The 18884-nt window shown below is 40.8% G+C and overlaps 3 protein-coding genes and 1 non-coding gene across 4 annotated transcripts; all 4 read right to left on the reverse strand.

Annotated features, from left to right (window-relative positions):
• Nucleotides 1-1301: 1301 nt before the first annotated feature.
• On the reverse strand, nucleotides 1302-9791 carry cwc25 (CWC25 spliceosome associated protein homolog). Its single transcript, XM_034057129.3, has 10 exons — nucleotides 9592-9791; nucleotides 7903-8075; nucleotides 7280-7516; nucleotides 6949-7018; nucleotides 6649-6797; nucleotides 6179-6248; nucleotides 5094-5281; nucleotides 4471-4563; nucleotides 3789-3950; nucleotides 1302-2941 (listed from the first exon to the last, which is right to left on the reverse strand). Exons 1-10 carry the CDS (start codon nucleotides 9607-9609, stop codon nucleotides 2827-2829), a joined length of 1275 nt encoding a protein of 424 aa, XP_033913020.3. The 5' UTR covers nucleotides 9610-9791; the 3' UTR covers nucleotides 1302-2826.
• A 657-nt stretch (nucleotides 9792-10448) lies between these two features.
• Nucleotides 10449-10520, reverse strand: trnac-gca (transfer RNA cysteine (anticodon GCA)). The gene has a single exon. It is a non-coding gene; the product is annotated as a tRNA-Cys (tRNA).
• Nucleotides 10521-11123: 603 nt separating this feature from the next.
• Nucleotides 11124-12910, reverse strand: LOC117434467 (uncharacterized protein C17orf98-like). The gene is made up of 3 exons (XM_059002756.1): nucleotides 12218-12910; nucleotides 11366-11631; nucleotides 11124-11289 (listed from the first exon to the last, which is right to left on the reverse strand). The coding sequence occupies exons 1-3, from the start codon at nucleotides 12467-12469 to the stop codon at nucleotides 11124-11126; spliced, it is 684 nt and encodes a 227-aa protein (XP_058858739.1). The 5' UTR covers nucleotides 12470-12910.
• Nucleotides 12911-14205: 1295 nt separating this feature from the next.
• LOC117434681 (large ribosomal subunit protein uL14) lies at nucleotides 14206-18629 on the reverse strand. Its single transcript, XM_034057283.3, has 5 exons — nucleotides 18519-18629; nucleotides 17136-17219; nucleotides 16254-16382; nucleotides 15295-15408; nucleotides 14206-14345 (listed from the first exon to the last, which is right to left on the reverse strand). The coding sequence occupies exons 1-5, from the start codon at nucleotides 18529-18531 to the stop codon at nucleotides 14263-14265; spliced, it is 423 nt and encodes a 140-aa protein (XP_033913174.1). The 5' UTR covers nucleotides 18532-18629; the 3' UTR covers nucleotides 14206-14262.
• Nucleotides 18630-18884: the final 255 nt, after the last annotated feature.

Here is an 18884-nt window from a genome sequence, read left to right on the forward strand (position 1 = left end):
TAAAAAAAAAAAAAAAAAAAAAAAAAAATCGAATTATTTCTTATATTTTACTTAATCCCATATCGAGGCGTCTCGACTGCCGGTTGTTGTTGTTACCATTCCCAGGCAAGTGAAAGCTCTCCAAGATGGCGTCGGGAGGCGGCTGCGCTCTAGCGCCCCCTCAAGCAGCGGAGGAGAAGGGAAGCGAAGGCAAAAGACAACGCTTCAGAGGTGATTGGAAAGACAGACAGTATTATTATTCAGGTGGTTGGCTAATTACCCAAAAATTAGAAAAGTACAAACAGTAAATGTAGTAGTAATAAATAAATCAATACATTATATATATATATATATATATATGGCAATAGGTCACGCTGTGCAACTTGTAAATGCATTCATAGCAACACAGTAGTTAAGGGAGCAAAATCCTCATTTACTATCCATGATACTTTTACTTGCATTAGTAAAGGAATAGTATATTGCGTTGGCTGCATCAGATGTAACAAGCTATATATTGGTGAAACAAAACAACGCTTGGCCGATTGCTTCGTGGAACATCTGAGAAGTATATGAATTCCTGTCGCCAGACATTTTCACAGACATGACCACACTATAGAAGACATCACAATTCGTGGGATGGTTCAATGCTATGGAACTAATGCTGTCAGGAAACAAAAGGAATGTGAACTTATTTTCAAACTAGGCACTTTGGAGCCATTTGGAATGAACATTCTATTCTGAGGTCATCATCATCATCATCATCATCATCAACATTCTGGAATTTTGTTTAAAAGACTACTTGTTTGTTTTTATCAACTTCTTAAAGCACTGTTTTTTTGTATTCAGCCGATGAAGGACTTGTAGTCCAAAACGTCCTGATAATTGATTTGTAATCAATTATTCTACCTTAAGTACCTGAAATATCCTTTTCTTTTTTCTTTTTGATCATTTTGGTACACAGCAGTTTTCCTTTTTCTCAAACTTTATATTATATATGTGTGTGTGTATTATTTATTTCTTAGCAGTGTATGCCAGAGTGTGTATGTTTCATTTGATAGTTAAAAATAAGGCAAATTGTTTTTAAACACACTGAAAGCAAGCTCCCTTATATAACGGGAATCCATGTGGATTCATTGCACATTTGCATGCATTTGGCAGCTGCACGCTAATATGTAAATAAACACATGATATATAAGCAGTCAAATGGTTTGGAGGCAAAAAAAACATGGTACTGCATCATCAAGATCTAACATTTACATTCTAATACTGAAAGAATCTCATTGAGATGGAACACTGTGTCCTCAAAGTAAACACAAGAAATATAACGCAGCAACGCAATTTAATTGAGTGCATACATAAATCAATCAGCGAATAAATACACAGGTGCATGCTTAAAAAGATATTCTGTCGGGTTTTATTAAGGAAGTTCAGGGGCCTGTTGCACATCTTTTCACTTTAGACAGACTTAGAATGTTTAAAAAATAAAAATAAAAAAACACATCTTTAATCTAAACCAGTACATCAGATCTTATAAAGGTAGTACCAGCACTGAGAGTGTTACAATAAGTAAATAAAAAGCATTACAGTAGATTTAGTTCTGTGTGAATATCATTCTTATCCAATTGCACCCATTTATATATATACACATATGCTGTATATATATATATATATATTTATATATATATATATATATATATGTGTGCGTGTGTATGTATATAATTTCTTTAGCATGCACGTAACACTGGCATTGCATTCAGTAACTGTATGGAAAATACCATTTTAAATACATTGCTGAATATATTTGAATTCTTAAGAAACTATGTTCATCCTTCAGGTCCCTGGAATTTCAATGAAAACTTAATAATAAAAACAAGTTTTTAATAGTATAGCAAGTCTTTTGTTAGCTGGTAGTTACAGGTTTAACATCACAAATTACCACAAAAAATTTGTGTTTTTATACCCTGAGTAATATGGTTAGTTTTGAACCATTGGTTGGGACAGAATTTGCAGAACAATACTAAGTTGTGGGCATTGTTCTCTGCCAGCATCCCCCGTCCAGGATTGTTTTCTTTCTGTTTTAGTTTTTTTTTTTTTTAATGGTTACTGGCCTGACAGGTATACAGCCGGGCAGCATTAAATAATATAAAAGACTGCAATAGGTGGCTGGGCAAATACACTTGTTGAAATTGCACAGAAAAACTGAACCAATTCTAGATTACAGCACACCGCCGCGGAAGCATGATCGTGTCTTTTGAGGAACACACAGAGCAATCATGGCTATACAGCACGGCTGTAAACTTCATTGAATTCAAATCTTAAGAGGCAAATCGCTAGGAATGAAAAACAATAAATAAATAAAAAAGGACTAGTTAAACTCTGAACCCGTCTACGACAACTTAAAAAAAAAAAAAACACAATTTAAAAATTATAAATACAATTACAGCAGAACTGTTTGCTGAAATTGCAAATTAGAATTATGCTGCAGTCATTGTAATTAGAATTACACAGATATGCCCAGTTTCAACTGCAATTACAATTTAACTGTAATTGCAATTAATTACAAATTGCACCATTACAACTGACACTGACCAAAGGCCTGCTTGTGATGCAAGACCAGGCTCTTCTGCAGATTCTGCTGGCTAATGAACAGTAACATTTTTTTTTCTTCTGATGCTGGTCCAAGGGCTGCTTGGGGAATAGCTCTGCCCAGGTAGCCACTGAATGACATACAGCAGTGACGGGTTACACTGCGGGCATGCAGCCCTGTGTATCTGCTGGTGTGGTGTGCGTTGTGAAGCTCTCTCTCTGTCTCGCTCGCTCTCTCCCTCCACTGCAGGCTGCAGGTCGCTACCTTTTCATGAAGTTCTTCTCCAGTGCGGCGGTGGTCCTCTGGATCGAATGGATGTTCCTCTTCACGCGATCTTCCAGCGTTGATGTGGAGGCACTTTCCAGCTTCATTTTACTGGGAGAGAGAAAGAGAGAGGAGGAGGAGGAGGAGGAGTTGGACATTTTTTTTTGTTTGTTTAAAAAATAAATAATTGTTTTAAAAAAAAAAAAGTGTAAAAAGAGAACAAATGGTTAAGCAGGCTCGATATATAAAGGTTAAAAAGGAAATACCATGATGCTTGAAGATTTAAACAGAAAGGAATAGTAGATTGTTACAACTGTGCAGTAAATGACATCACAAGCAGATGCACAGATTCAAATTGAAATAAGCGAGTGTGGTTACCAGGGCATCAAAACCCTGCAAGTACCTCCACTGTTTGTTTTCAAACACACCTTCTCCACCTCCAGTGTAAAAAAAACAACCGTCACTACTTATTCCCAGTGAGGCTCGATTTCAGTTTTTTTTTTCCCCATTCTAGGCAAGTGGATCAGCTTTAAACACTCTTACCCTAAAGACTAACAGCAGTGCTGATAGGCAAGTTATCCACAATATTAAGGCAAACGTTTTCACCAGTATGTGTCATGGTCTTCTGTGTTAGAACTAGGCACCAGAACAGAAGAACATTTACAAAATGACAGGAGGAGGAGGCGGCTGTTAGGCCCATCTAAGCTTGTCCAGTTCCTAGAAGCTAATTCATAGTAGAAAGCACACAATGCTCCCAGTAAGAACACAGCACACCTGCAACTCTATACAGAAGCACAGAGTGAGTTGATTCTGCGTTATAAAGGTCTCCTCCTGAACCTTTGCCAGAGGAGGTCGATTTCACCTTTAAAAATAAACAAGCCTGTGGGTCAGCCCTATGGAAGCGATTCCCCCCCGCTACGGCTGAGACAGCGATGGACCTGGCGTGCGGTGTACTCACTGTATGAACTTGCCGTCACGGGAGTCCAGCTTCTCCAGCTCCTTCTCCTCCTCTTCCTCTTTCTTGTACCTCTTGATGTTGTTGACTCTCTCCTCGTCCCGCCAGCGTGCGAAATCCATCATCTCCCGACGTCGGCGCTCCAGCTCCTCCGCGGACAGCTTCCTGAAGACCACAGCAGGGCCGGGATCATTTCCCAGTTCCACTGCCTTTTTAAAAATCAAACTCCCCAATTCCCAATCCCTTTTAACCAACCCCAACACCTTGTCGATCAGAATTGCAATCAGCAGTATTCGGTTAAAATGAGCGTCTCACAGCGAACAAATGACTTCAGTTGAAGGCGCGGTCTGATAGTCAATTAAACTGGCTTCAAATGAAAGCGGCTGAACAAGTATGTCTCTAAAATATCAATTCCAATTCTGTGTGCGTTTCTTTTACTATTGCTAGTTGTTAGAAGGATGAACTGAATTTCAACTGAAACTGAATATGTGTGACTGAAGTAGCTTATGATGCTTTTGCTGCAGGTACGAGTCAGGGTTCGGGACAAGTCCTCTTTTTCAATTTCAATCCCTTAGAGCAGGGGTCTCCAATTCTGGTCCTGGAGGGTTGATGTCCCTCCTGGTTTTTATTCTCACTGAATTGGACATGGAATTGGTGACCCAGCAGTTAAAAAAGGTTCTCTTACTTTGTCTGCTTGGTATCCTGGCGTCTGTAGTGTCTGTCATTCTTGGGGGACGGGCTCCTTGCTTTCTCCTTGCCCTTTCTGTCCGTCTTGTCACTGCACGGTGAACAAACAGAACGCTGTTACCCCGTCTCCTCTAGAACGAAGCAGCACCCCGATAAAAGTCAACTGTACTTTAACCCATGAAGTGCCACTGTCCTCATTTGAGGACAGGCTGCTTTGTAATTTTCTGCACCCTTTTTTATTTTTTTTTTAACTGGCATCTACCCGTTATTTAAAATTTTCTCTCTAACTATGAATGAATTAAAGGGGCAGCAGTGTGGAGTAGTGGTTAGGGCTCAGGGCTCTGGACTCTTGACCGGAGGGTCGTAGGTTCAATCCCAGGTGGGGGACACTGCTGCTGTACCATTGAGCAAGGTACTTTACCTAGATTGCTCCAGTAAAAACCCAACTGTATAAATGGGTAATTGTATGTAAAAATAATGTGATATCTTGTGACAATTGTAAGTCGCCCTGGATAAGGGTGTCTGCTAAGAAATAAATAATAATAATAATAATAATAATAATGGATTGAAATCATAAGCCCTGCTTTAACATGATGATGATGATGTTGAAGGTAGACTCACTGTTTGCTGTGCCTTGGCGGGGGGGATGAAGACGGGGACCTCCCTCTCCGCTCCCGTGGCTCCTCACGTCTGGAGCCCCTGCTGGAGTGCTTGTGAGGGGAGTGCGAGCGGCTCCTGTGCTGCTGTGCTGCCCTCTGGTGGTCGGGAGGTGTCGAGTCTCGACGGTGACGGGCATCATTAGCCAGGATCTGTGAAGAAATCAGCGCACAGGGAAGGAAAGTTTTTAATTCCAAGGACTGGTCTGAAGAGTGTAGCAAGGACTTCAAATACCTCCTGTACCCTTCTTAATGGCCAGATTTCATTGCGACCGAGTCCCTATGGTATAAACTTGGTCTTTGAGAAACGTATTTTTCTTTGCAGCACAACTACACTAGAACAAGATTTATAGAAAGGGGAGGTTATGCAAGCAAGAGGTTCGGACAGACACTCACATTCAACCACATGCTGTGGTCAGGGATGGCAATAAGACTCCTATTGCATAGCAGTTTCACCCATTCCAAGTTTTACTAGCAGCTTAATTAGCCCCGGTGTCTAGGTAACAAGCTTTAACTCATAGCAAAACCAGGAACGGATCAAACTGCGATGCAATGGGAGTCTTATTTCAATCCCTGAGTGGTACAAAACAGTTTGTTAACAAAAAAATGACAGTCAACGGAAATAATGTTTTGGGTAAAGGCAAAAAGATGGATTGTTTCACTTATGGTTACTGTTAAAATCAAGAATATACAGAAAAAGATTATTATTATTATTCATAATAATAATAATAATAATAATTATTATTATTATTATTTATTTCTTAGCAGACGCCCTTATCCAGGGCGACTTACAATTGTTACAAGATATCACATTATACATTATTTCACATTATACAGATATCACATTATTTTACATACAATTACCCATTTATACAGTTGGGTTTTTACTGGAGCAATCTAGGTAAAGTACCTTGCTCAAGGGTACAACAGCAGTGTCCCCCACTGGGGATTGAACCCACAACCCTCCGGTCAAGAGTCCAGAGCCCTAACCACTGCTCCACACTGCTAATAATAATAATAATGTGTAAGCTAATCAATTATTATGCTGACCTGCAAGCCATAACCAGGGGCTTGTGGATGAGAGAAGGGAAGAGGGGGGCTGCTTGTCTTCTTGTGCGATCTAAAAAAAAAATAATAATTGAATACGAAAGACATTTAAAACCACAACAGCAAGTATATCTCTTTAAGAGACCTGGCATGGCTGAGATTGGGTTGAATGGGCGTGTATAAACACACACACAGAAATAAAGGGCCAGTTTTATTTGTTTGTTTTGTTTTTTAAACAAACAAACGGGGGTCACCAAAAGTGGTTGAAAATACAAGAAAAATGATCGATTGACAAATGAAATGCATAAATGAACTGCATATCGATCAATTATATGAGATCATTAGAAAGACAGTTAGGCAGGCATGTGTCGCATCTCCTTCTCTTTGGCTAACATGTCATCTATCAACGAGCATTACAATCGCAGCTGACCCTAGGTCTGGTAGAGCTGGGTAAAGGGCGGGACTGCGCTCACTTTTCTCTGGGGCGACTCTCCTCCTCTTCCTCGCCGCTGGAGCCCTCGCTACTTGAGCTGTGCCGACGATGCTTCTTGTGCTTCTTCTTCTTGTCCTTCTTGTTTTTCTTGCTTTTCTTCTTCCCTTTCTTTTCCAGGTTTTGTTGCAGCTGCAATCAGAAACGATAAACCAAGCCGTCAGTATTACCCAATGATTAACTTCAGAGAGGAATATTCAGGTGCATGGAATGGGATGTTTATTTTGTTTCCACATGCATAGTTAAGATATATATATATTTTTTTATAGGACAGGATTGATACCATTTCTTTGATTTTCTTCATTTTCACAGGGTTGGTCAACACTTCTCTCTTCTTCTCTTCCTCTCGTTTCCTAGAAAGAAAAACAATAAAAAAAATAAAGAATGCATAAAATATAAAAACTAACTACAAAAACCAATCACTTTTTGCAAGTTGTTTTTTTTTATTTGATTTTTTTTTAAATAAATACCAGATGACAAAAAATGGATTACCTAAGCAGGGGTCAATTCCCCCATCCCCTCCCCCTCCCAATTACTTTTTAAAATCAATTCCAATTGATGAAATGGAACTGGAATTGAAAAAAAAAAAAGAAATAAATAATATCACTGCTCACCGGATCATGAAGAGTGGGTCCTCCCGGATCTTAGCAGCCATGTCGAGGGCGGAGGTGGCGCCCCCTGCTGTGAAGATGGACCCCGGGAGCAGCCCTGTCTCTGAGGAGGGTCCCGCCTCCTTCTCCTCGTACTTCTCAGTGATCTGCTTATCAATGGCGCGGCCCAGCAGGTACTCCTCCCTGTTCACCTGCCCCCCAGGACCCTGGTACATCCAGTCCAGACGTTCATCCCTTTTCCTGGGAGGAAAAACAGACAAACAAACTGTGCTTGTAGGGCTGAACTGAACAACTGGAGCTGGGATTCTACTGACTAGCGGACACTGAACGGGACCCAGCATACAGCTACGGCCAAACGTTTTGCATCACCCCTATAGAACATACTCATTTTGCCTCATGAAGGTTGAATGAAACCTGCCGCACAATGAATTACATGCCACTTTGTAGTATTCCATTCTCCCCCCCCCACCCCCCCAAAAAAATTACAACTATGTAAGACTATTGCATGACTATTCCAGTAGACTTTTGCGATATCATTTTGTTAAATGATGTCTCAACCCTACGTTGCTAGGTGATGCTAAATGTTTGGCCACACAGCCGTAGCGTGGCGGGTGAGTGGGAGTTACTTGATGGCGCCGCTGTCCTCCGCGTATTTCTGGATATCCTCCCGCGCTCGCTCGTCCCGCAGCTCTTTCTGCAGCTCCTCGATCTTCTTGCACTCCGCCTCGTGCTTCTGCTCTGCCTTCCACACCCGCTCGATGTTCTTCAGAGTCTGCGGGTGCCAGCTCTTCTTCAGGTTCTGAACACGCCAGGGACAGCGTTAATATCACAGGGAGGAAAAACAAGCACAGCAGCCTGATCCACTCCTGGTTTTCGCTATGAGTTTATTATTAGTAATATGAATTAGTCATTTAGCAGATGCTTTTATCCAAAGTGACTTAGAGACTAGGGGGGTTGGACTATGCATCACAACTGCTGCTGCAGAGTCACTTAGAAAAAGGACCTTGTTTGTTTTACGTCTCATCCGAAGGACGGAGTACAAGGAGGTTAAGTGACTTGCTCAGGGTCTCACACAGCGAGTCACTGGACCACCAAGCCTACCCAGAGTTTAACAAGACGTATCTGAGCTTGTTATCTTGATACCAATGTTAAGCTCCTTTCACACTGGCATGCTCTACCCGGGTCAGAATCTACCCGGGTCAGGACCCGGTGTCATGCGGGTCGGGTACGTGATTTCACACTGCTTTTGATAAAGCAGGGTTGACCTGGGTGACAGACGCAAGTCCACGATGCGCGGATCAATGCCCTGGAAGCAGCTTGTTACAGACGCTTCCATCCAAGCGTCTCTGGATTGAACCGTCGACCCAAATGTTGATTAGAGCAAATGTTTCTTCATCCCTTCTGCAATCTGGCTCATGGTGGGTCTCAATCAATAAAACATACGGCTAAACAGACACGTTCCTTGCGGCAGTGAAAGTGAAGTGGGTCGCTGGGACCCGGGTCAACCCAGGATCTTGGTTTCACACTACGCTGGTATTGTGACCCGTGTAGGAGTGCCAGTGTGACAGGGTCTTTAGTTTGTGGGGTAATGACACACTAATCTCACGATACGTATTGCGATACGACGTGTCACGATATATGCGATGCTCCGGATTGGTCATTTAATGACGGACGATTTTGTTGCGACAAAAACCTAATTAGATATCTATCCATAACAACTACAAAACACGTGCATGCTTCATTCAAGAACCATTTGGTGACCTACAATGAGTTATGTCGTGCAAAGAAAATATCACGATTCAAGCATACAGAGCATAGTATTTATTATTATTCAGTGCTGGGAGAAAAACAAATATATAAACAAATACGGCTTGAAATTTAGTCGGCAAAAATGGCTAGGTGCAAAATTTTAGTCAATGACCCAATTATTATTTATTTTTTTACCATTATTAAAGTTTTATCAACCATGGTAGTTGAATGTATATGCATGAATCTAACGTTTCTTTAACGCTTTTCTTTCAGGCAGGGGACTAAATATATTTAATAAAAAAAATACGGTATATAAGCAGGTCTTAAATATAATAGCGTTATTAGTTTTGGTTAATAATAATAATAATAATAATAATAATAACAATGTCACCTACGCAGCTTGAAGCGAGCGTAGTTACAGCAGTGCCAGCGGTTTTTAAACTAAACATCAACACAAGGCCACAAATGCCGATGTTTCACTTGATTTTTGTATTTATCTGAAATAAACTATCGGTAGCGGCTAAATAAAACGACACGCAATGTTAGATTAAAAACAGAAAACATACCAGATCTCCCCCACCCATATCTGAAGCTGCGTTGTTTGTTCAATTCAAGGTCGATAAAATGATATTTCCGTACAGAAACAAAAAAATAAAAACACGCACAAAACTCTCCTCCGCTTTCACCACACGTGATTACTCTGCGCGTTTCGAAAACGTAATGCGTATGACTGACGTAGTGGATGGCGTAGGAGAGGGGGCGTTGTTAGAATCCATATGGTAACGTTGTAATGCTCGAACCTATAACTTTGTTCAGTACTGAAATGTGAAATAGGTTTATTTATGGGGGGAGTTATGGAGCTTTTTTTTGTAACCTGTATTTATGTTTGTTAACAAGTTATGGAATCGAATAGTAAGAACACGGAATTCAGTTAGTATATCCTGTTTGTTTTTTTTTAATTATCATTAACTCCTGTTGGCTTTTTTAAAAATAACCTGTTGTCATGGATGCTACATAAGCAAGTTAACTAACTTGCCAACTGTAGAAGTTTGGATAGCGGGTGGGTTTCCAAATCATGTGTTACTATGATACAATTTTGTTGTACTCTCCTTTAGCATTAGCACAGGGCACCCAGATTTGAACCGGGGCACCTCTTAATCTGTAAGCAGATGCTCCAACACTATACCCCACATCCGGTGCAGTGTTTGACGCTTGCTGGCTATGTTCAAGGTCCGGTGCTGTGTCTACTCCGATTGCCATAGAATAACACATTCATTGTGATGGATGCCGCATCGGCAAGTGAACACACTGGGAACTCTTGGTGTTTTGATAGGGTGTAGGTTTGTAAATCTGTCCTATCATGTTGATACACTATCTTAATAATTAAGATGCTTTAAAATAAAATAATAATAATAAAGAAGTAAGGGGGCATCCGGATTTGAACCGGGGACCTCTTGATCTGCAGTCAAATGCTCTACCACTGAGCTATACCCCCAGCTACGAAGTCACGTCTGTCAGCTCTGCAGGTGAATTGCTTTGACAATATCCTGGTTGGTTTTATAAGGCTGTTGTCTCCATGGAAATCACAGGCTCCTCCTTCTTCCCTGAGTTAGCAAGAAACACGATTCAATGAACAATAGACCATCACTTATAATAAGAACATAAGAAAGTTTCCAAACGAGAGGAGGCCATTCAGCCCATCTTGCTCATTTGGTGGTTAGTAGTTTATTGACCCCAGAATCTCATCAGGCAGCCTCTTGAAGGATCCCAGGGTGTCAGCTTCAACAACATTACTGGGGAGTTGGTTCCAGACCCTCACAATTCTCTGTGTAAAAAAGTGCCTCCTATTTTCTGTTCTAGAATGCCCCTTTATCTAATCTGCATTTGTGACCCCTGGTCCTTGTTTCTTTTTTCAGGTCAAAAAAGTCCCCTGGGTCGACACTGTCTATAAGATAAACAATAAATAATATACTGAATTCCACACCCACTTTTTTATTTATTTATTTTTAGGAAGGTTACAGCAACACTCGACATTTTTTTCTTTTCTAAAAATGACTTTTTTTAAAATGTGATGGGGAGATCCCGTCTTTTTAGTAGGCTACATAGGCGGCTTCGTCACGGCTCCGAAACACGACGCTTTCTGTCTCAGAAAGGGGGTGTTTCGTCTGTAGCCGAACTTTCCGTTGTATCCGAAATTATTCTTGTGGACCAACGCCAGGCTGCTGTGGCCCGTCACCTGTTCATCGGAGTGACCTGTACAGACACTATTATTAATTTATTTGGCAGACGCCTGCTTTATCCAAGGCGACTTACAGGTGTTACAGGGCAGTACAGGGTTACATAGCAAGATCCATATTTAAATACGTTACAGTAAATGCAAATAATAATACTACTATAAATACAATATGAACTACGATGCAACAAGTTAAAGGTTTGAAAACCAGTCGGAAGAGCGAGTTTGAGAAGCGCTGGTCTGTAGCAAAGGGGCTGCAGTAAATATCACCACCTGCCCCAGCCATGTTTCTTCTGTCGAGGGCTTGCTGTCCTGGTCCGAGTTTATGGAAATAATCCACCATCGGACCGTGTATTGAGGTCCCGCCGCCACCCTAACAAAACCAGGGGAACACGGTTATATTCTTAAGGTACACACTTTGATATTTAGAAATAGTAAAATAAACTTTAAAAGTTGAATAAACAAGTTTAGACTCGAAGAAGTCCTTTTTAATATTGTATTTATTTATTTATTTTGTTTTATAATTAAATTTAACAATAATAATAATAATAATAATAATAATAATAATAATAATAATCATAATAATAATAATAATAATAATAATAATAGTTGTTTTTAGAGAAAATCTTATGTTAGGAAATTAATGTTTTATTATTTAAAAAAAAAAACACAATTCTGTAAATAAACACACAGCCACTTCATGAAAAAGAAAATTCACTATTTTATTAATTAGCTACCACGCTTCTTCCGGATAGCGTGGTAGAAATAGCCAGGTCGACTGAGGTTACAGCTCATCATTAAAATAACATTAAAATAGGGAGTTTTGAGATGTTTTGATACAGTACCAATAGATCGATTTATATTTTTTATTGATTTTTTTTTTTTTTTTTTTTACATGTCCCCCCCATGTAAAAAAATGTAAACCCAAAAGACAATATGAGCTATTTCAACAAAGTTACCTGTCCTGTTTTCTCTAAAAGCAGTTTCACCGACGGGGATGAATAATATTGCCTGGTGTGGTTGTCGCTCTGCCCGTTATACGGCGGGATTACAGCCCACAGCTTCGGGTGCGCACTTTCGTAAACACGAGCCATGGAGGACACCGCGACGCAGTCCAGGATGAAGTTCTTCTCCTCGAAATAATGCTTACCTCGCAGCGGCGAACCAGCGGGCACGCAAGCTCGCTGCATTGTATACCGACCCAATTGCATCCAACATATATACTGGACTTACAGCAATGCTCAAAAACAGTAAAGGAAACCCACGCCAACTGACGTGCTAGGAGTGGTTATATACTTTCATTGTTACGTCGTGAGCTTAATAGCGGTCATATATAATGCGTTGAAGCAGCACATATATTATACTGTGTTAGGAGGAGCCCGATAGATAATATCAGTGTATCCATACAAGGATTCGTGATCGTAATACTGCCCCCTTTTTGAAAGGAATAAACGTGACACCTACATAAAAATTAATCACTTATTAGCGATATTTGTTTTGCTTGAACCACAGGTGTGTGTGTGTGTAGGGGGGTGTATAAGAGACTGCGGAGGCATTTATTACAACCCTCACCCTAGTGATTGCACTGTATTATTTAACTTATTTGGACTTTATCCAAGGCGACTTACAAGTGTTACAGGGCACTACAGGGTTACAACGCAAGATTAGTATTTAAATATAGTTTACAGCAAGTGCAAATACTGCAATCCTTACACTACTAATGGCACGGTAGATATAACTTGTTGCATCCTATTTCACATTATATTCTTAGTATTATTTGCACTTACTGTAAACTATATTGTATTTAAATATTAATTTCGCAATGTAACCCTGTAAGTAGCCTTGGTTAAAAGCAACTGCCAAACAAATGTGAAACAGGATGATAGTGCATCAGCTAAGGGGAATACACAGATCAGGGGAATACATTATATCAGTGTATCCCCAGCCCGGTCCGTTTGACGTCGTGTCTGCTAGATTTCATTCCAGCTGAGCTACTGACGTCACACGCACCGAAAGACAGTTAACTCAGTTTGCCAAAAGACGCCAAACGAGTGTTCAAAAATTAATAGACCAACGGTGCAGCGGTATCTTGTATCGCTATAGTTTGTAAATATATTTAGGAATTTCTTTCAAAATCCACAAATTTTACATCGACTTAATAAAAGTTCAATTAGTTCTGTTGATGGGGGTGGGGGAACAGATTTTAAATATGATTTGCCAGACATCCTGTTTAAAGGACAGATTTTTCTTTTTTGTTTGGGTGCTTTTAAAAAAAAAAGTAAAGTGTGAGCACAATGAGAGCTGTAGTTGAATGCACGGTACAGCTGTTTTACTGTTTTTGTAAATAAGTTTAAATTGTTATTTCACATTTTTTCTTTATTAATATAATAAAAGGTCAAGGATGAGAAATTCTGTAGAATTTTGTGAGTTAAGTGTACCGTACCTGCGTTTTAAATCATCAGAAATTCAGGCATAAAACGTTCTTGTATCTGACGCATGACTCCAGATCTTCCTGAAGACTTCTCCCTCCCAGAGAAACTAGAGCCTGCACTTCCTCACTGTCCCAAAGCTGTACTTTATCACACTCGCTTCCTGGCATGCTGTTTGTCTGTGGAGTGCACACGTAATGACGAAAATCCTTAACCCCGCCCCTCTAAGGCCGGTGTTTCACCATTTGGTTCTCACTCGGTTTGACAAATAGCCAATGCAGAACCGCCCGTACTGTACGGAGCCCACATGGGTCGGATGCACCAGTGGAGAAGGGGTATTGGAGCTGTGTGATGTCAGAGCTGTGGCAGTACCTCAAAACATTCACCCCAGTTCTCTTTAGGACTAGTTTTATGGAACTGAAACTCAAGGCAGACTGAACGGACCATGCAATAAAAAAAACACAATGTACATCCTTACCACGATCACACTGGAATTCAATGCCTCCGTACCACATACCAAAAGAAGAGAGCTTTGACCAGGTTTTTTTGAAGCACATTTTATTAAATTTGTTTGTTTAAGCAATGCTGCCCGCATTTGAAGCAATCCTGGGCCACAAGTCTGCACACTCCTTAGCAACAGGACCTGTGATCGCAGAACCTGTAAAAAAGAGGGCCAGAGATAAAAACAGCACTTAGTTTAACTGCACTGCTAGAGAATACTGTCTCAGAAAAGCTTGGCAACACACAGAAGGAATCCTTCTAATATAGCATGGTTTATCTCCATCAGTTAAATCATGCTATTTGAACAAGGGTTGGGGTCAATTACTGTTTCAATTTAAAATCCTTTTTAAAAATCTAATTCCCAATCCCTCTTAATCAATTCCAAAATACCATTGCTTAATTGCAATTAGCAGCAAATTACGTAAATTGTAGTCACTGTCTGTTAATTCAATTGGCTTCAAATGAAAGCTGTTTAACAAATCACAATCGTGTCTCTAAAACAAATTCCTTCAAAAGCAATTGATTTTAAAAAGGAATTATAAAACGGAAAGGACACCTAACCCTGGCTGGAACCTCTGCTGCAGGTTCAAATCAGAATTGTCACACCGCGGATTGAGATTTAACAGCATGTGTTGCTGCCTTCTCACCCAATAGCGATGCGTTTCTTATTCCCATTCCACGACAACTCACCCAGCCACTGAGCGCAGGCGAAGCAAGTGCTTTTTAGAAGGGACTGTTCCAGTAAATACACAAACGTAACGTATTACACCAAAACAACGTGTCTTCATACAATAGGAATTTAATGACATCTGAAGCTAGAAACGCCCAATCTGAAACAATCTTCAAAAAAGGGAAGCACGTTTCATGTTGTATGGTAGAAGGCAAGAGCTGGGGTTAGTTATAATTGCAATTACAAGATTGGTGTGCTGAGGTTCAATTACATTGCAGTTGCAATTATAAAACTCCTCAGGTCTGGCAGAAAGTATACAGGTTTTGAACACAGCAGCTTCTTAGTTGAGGACTCTATCATTGTGAAACTCTGAAGATTCAACATGCACACAGTCGCACCTAAAAAGTGGGTCAAGATACTTCTAAAAAACACTTGCCTTTCATTTCTCCTTTGTTATTTACGATGACCCCCGCATTGTCTTCGAAGTAAAGGAACACCCCGTCTTTTCTCCTGTACGATTTCCGTTGCCGTATCACCACCGCAGGATGCACTGTAGAGACAATTAAACACACAAATTCTAACACTGCTCCATCTATACCCCACTGCTTTAACCAAGTTATTCACTCAAGTGGTTTTTGTCACACCGCGGATTGAGATTTAACAGCACGTGTCGCTGCCTTCTCACCCAACAGCGATGCGTTTCTTATTCCCATTCCACGACAACTCACCCAGCCACTGAGCGAAGGCGAAGCAAGTGCTTTTTAGAAGGGTTGTGTTACCTGCACTAAGCCACTAAACTTACATCACAGTATGACCTGTTGGTCAATGGTTTTGTTTATACAAAACACGGAGGGTAATGAGGCTCCTATTGCATAGCAGTGTCAACAGTTCCAGGTTTTACTACCAGCTTGATTAGCAAGTTTAGCACAGTGTATAGGTAACAAGCTCACGTGTGTCTTCTTGAAATCGTAGTAAAACCAGGAATGGATCAAACTGCTATGCACTTGGGAGTCTATTTCCCCTCCCATTCGTGCAATAAAAAAAATCATCGAGCTGCAACCTAGGACACTGGAGACAGACACCAGAGATTCCATTAACTAAATATGACATATTCCTGTAATTCATCTTTTTAAAAAACAAAAAGTTACCACCCTGCAACGCCATTTCAGTAATTAAAAGACCGATCACTTTGGTGAATGGACAGCCAAGCCAACCCACCCCACCAACGGCCAGTTCTGCCTAAGCAGGAACCCCCCTAACCTAGCACTCATGGATTGGTCCACAGACCAGTTAGCACTAATCTTGGACTAATGGAATGTAACCTTGGGTAAGTAAGGCAAGCCAACACCTACAAACAGCAGGTTCATCCGGGAGAGGGCCTCTTTTGTGACTTACCCTTTTTTCTGAGTTCAGGCTTGCCTTTCTTCACAGTAGCCATGACCATGTCACCCACTCCTGCTGCTGGCAGCCTGTTCAGGCGCCCCTTGATCCCCTTAACGGAGATGATGTACAGGTTCTTGGCACCTGGGACAGATGAAACAGCAACATAAGAGGTTTACTTGCAGCAAGGTATGCAGACTTCAAGCGTTTCATTCCTCTGCTTTCCTGGCAACGCTGGAACCAGGATTCGGAGCAAATCCAAATTATAATATCCCCCCCACCCCCTCCCAATTTAAATTCCTTTGAAGGTATTTGAGACTGCGACTGTCTTCAAATGAAAACAGTCGAACAATTTTATTGACTAACAGACAATGACTTCAATTCTTAAAGTCAATTGTTGCCACTGTGGAGCTAATTAACAGAATTCTGCCAACTGCAATTGATCAGTGATGTGTTGAAATAGCTGAACAAGGGAACAGGAAACAGATTTTAAATTCAGAATTGTCACACCGCGGATTGAGATTTAACAGCATGGGGTCGCTGCCTTCTCACCCAAGAGCGATGCGTTTGTTATTCCCATTCCACGACAACTCACCCAGCCACTGAGCGCAGGCGAAGCAAGTGCTTTTTAGAAGGGATCAGGACAGTGCTAATTAAACAACCCCCCCTCCAGATTACAGTAACAAGAACCCAAACAAACTCCAGTTCCAGAGTGGCATTTTGTCTCACTCAGCCCGGGTCAAAGCGTGTCGACCCACATTCGAGGCAAGTCATGGTTTCACACTACGGGTAGCCAAAACCCAGGTCGAAGTGCCAGTGTGAAAGGGGCTCTAGACTGACCAAGTAAATTGATCCTTGGAGAGGATTTTTCCTCAGCGCAGCAGTTTTAAAGCTTACCTGTGTTGTCAGCGCAGTTGATCACGGCTCCCACGGGGAGACCCAGGGAGATGCGAAACTTCGCCCCGGACGAACCACCACGTCCTGAAATGCAAGGACCAAACTTAAAACACACGACATAAAAAAAAATTCTATAGAATTTGTATTCGTTTTTCATAAATCATTATAGTATTGCAAATATGTTGCTGCTTGGAGAGAGCACACATACCACAAACAATGCTCAATGTAATAACGACTTTCTATCAATAACAGGAATTGGTTCAATTGAGAATTGTCACACCGCGGATTGAGATTTAACAGCATGGGGTCGCTGCCTTCTCACCCAACAGCGATGCGTTTCTTATTCCCATTCCACGACAACTCACCCAGCCACTGAGCGCAGGCGAAGCAAGTGCTTTTTAGAAGGGACTGTTTCAGTAAATACACAAATTACATATAACCCATCACGCCTAAGATTGAACTGCAACGTTAACTAAAAAAACATAAACCATTGGTGACAACATGAAATTGATCTTAATCGTGAACGCCACATGCTTCCGACACCAATTCACCAGTTTACAGAAAACAACACATCTGAACACAATTCACAAGGCTCGACCCCTCAAACTTAAACCAATGCACAGGACAAGTGGTTTTACTTTACAGCGCTGTCAATCGGATTTCAAAAGCTTCATAACAACTACACACACATACATAGGCCGTCCCGACATCAAATTCTCTGTATGGTCATGTCATCCAATATGTGACAAGTAAATGCGCTTTCAAACTAGCGTTTAAAATAGATTGCATTTTAAAACAGGGTCACGTTTTTACAACGTTATATCAGGGCACTGTTACAAGATACTTGGTTTTGCCAGAAGCAGCCCCAACTTGCCTACGAGTTTCCCCAAGACTTCAAAACTGTGTACATTTCACGAAGCACCGTGCACCTGAATCGCGTTACATCGAAATAAACGCACTTTTAATTGTAAATATTAGACATTTGCACGACTAGAAAGTACAGCGAGTCGATAGCTAACTAGGCCTGACATTTTAGTTATACATTCATTGAAACCACACACACACTTTTCACGTGTATCTATCTCGTTTATTTTAAGCAACACTTGTTTTTTGTTTGTTTTAATATATAAACAATCCCAACGCATTCATAAATACCGAACATACATGCCGTTTCATCAACATGGCCTCCTCACAAGACCGGCCATCTTCTTAAAACGTTTTTACATCTTCATTTGTTTTAACATCTCCGCTCAAAAAAAAAATGTTTAGCGGGAAGGAAGGGTGAGACATTTTAGCGAAGTAAATTGACCGTCTGTGAAGCTCTAGCTACAGTCTAACACAAGGATGTCGTTGGATTTTGGGTTTCAACTCCAAATCTCTTACCTCTCTTTGACATGTTGGTTCGAGGAAAGAGAGAGCGCTCGCAGAGGACGATGGGATATAAGCTCCGTGTTTTTTTTTTTGCCTCAGACCCCCGTCACGTGAAAGGGGAGCCTGGCCACCTCCCCCAAAATGCGTCACGAAATCACGACGGCTGGAAATTCGGTGTACATTTTTTCACGTGACAGGGGAGAGACAGCGATAATAGTAAAAAAAAAACAAAAACAACTTTGACTCGACATATTTGACACTTTTGTGATCTATATTAAACATGTACATGTGTTTATATTGATTGCAATTTCTAGATATTGCAGAAATATGTTTTACTGCGTACGGTGCGTGTACAGTATCTTAATAATAACGTTCCTT

Source organism: Acipenser ruthenus, chromosome 28 (genome assembly GCF_902713425.1).
Source record: "Acipenser ruthenus chromosome 28, fAciRut3.2 maternal haplotype, whole genome shotgun sequence".
Lineage (NCBI taxonomy): Eukaryota > Metazoa > Chordata > Actinopteri > Acipenseriformes > Acipenseridae > Acipenser > Acipenser ruthenus.

Bases quoted from the DNA above. Each gene is read 5' to 3' on its own strand.
- LOC117434681 (XM_034057283.3), bottom strand. The intron at 15,409-16,253 runs GTAAGTCACAAA...TTGTCTCTACAG, and splicing joins GCCTGAACTCAGAAAAAAGG to TGCATCCTGCGGTGGTGATA. The intron at 14,346-15,294 runs GCAAGTGTTTTT...TCTTTTTTACAG, and splicing joins TAACAAAGGAGAAATGAAAG to GTTCTGCGATCACAGGTCCT.
- LOC117434467 (XM_059002756.1), bottom strand. From the start codon at position 12,469: ATGCAATTGGGTCGGTATACAATGCAGCGAGCTTGCGTGCCCGCTGGT. The intron at 11,632-12,217 runs GTAACTTTGTTG...TGGTTTTGTTAG, and splicing joins TTTTAGAGAAAACAGGACAG to GGTGGCGGCGGGACCTCAAT. The intron at 11,290-11,365 runs GTAACCCTGTAC...AATTAATAATAG, and splicing joins TTAAATATGGATCTTGCTAT to TGTCTGTACAGGTCACTCCG.
- cwc25 (XM_034057129.3), bottom strand. The intron at 6,798-6,948 runs GTATCAATCCTG...TTCTGATTGCAG, and splicing joins TGAAGAAAATCAAAGAAATG to CTGCAACAAAACCTGGAAAA. The intron at 6,249-6,648 runs GTGAGCGCAGTC...TTTTTTTTTTAG, and splicing joins GAGAGTCGCCCCAGAGAAAA to ATCGCACAAGAAGACAAGCA.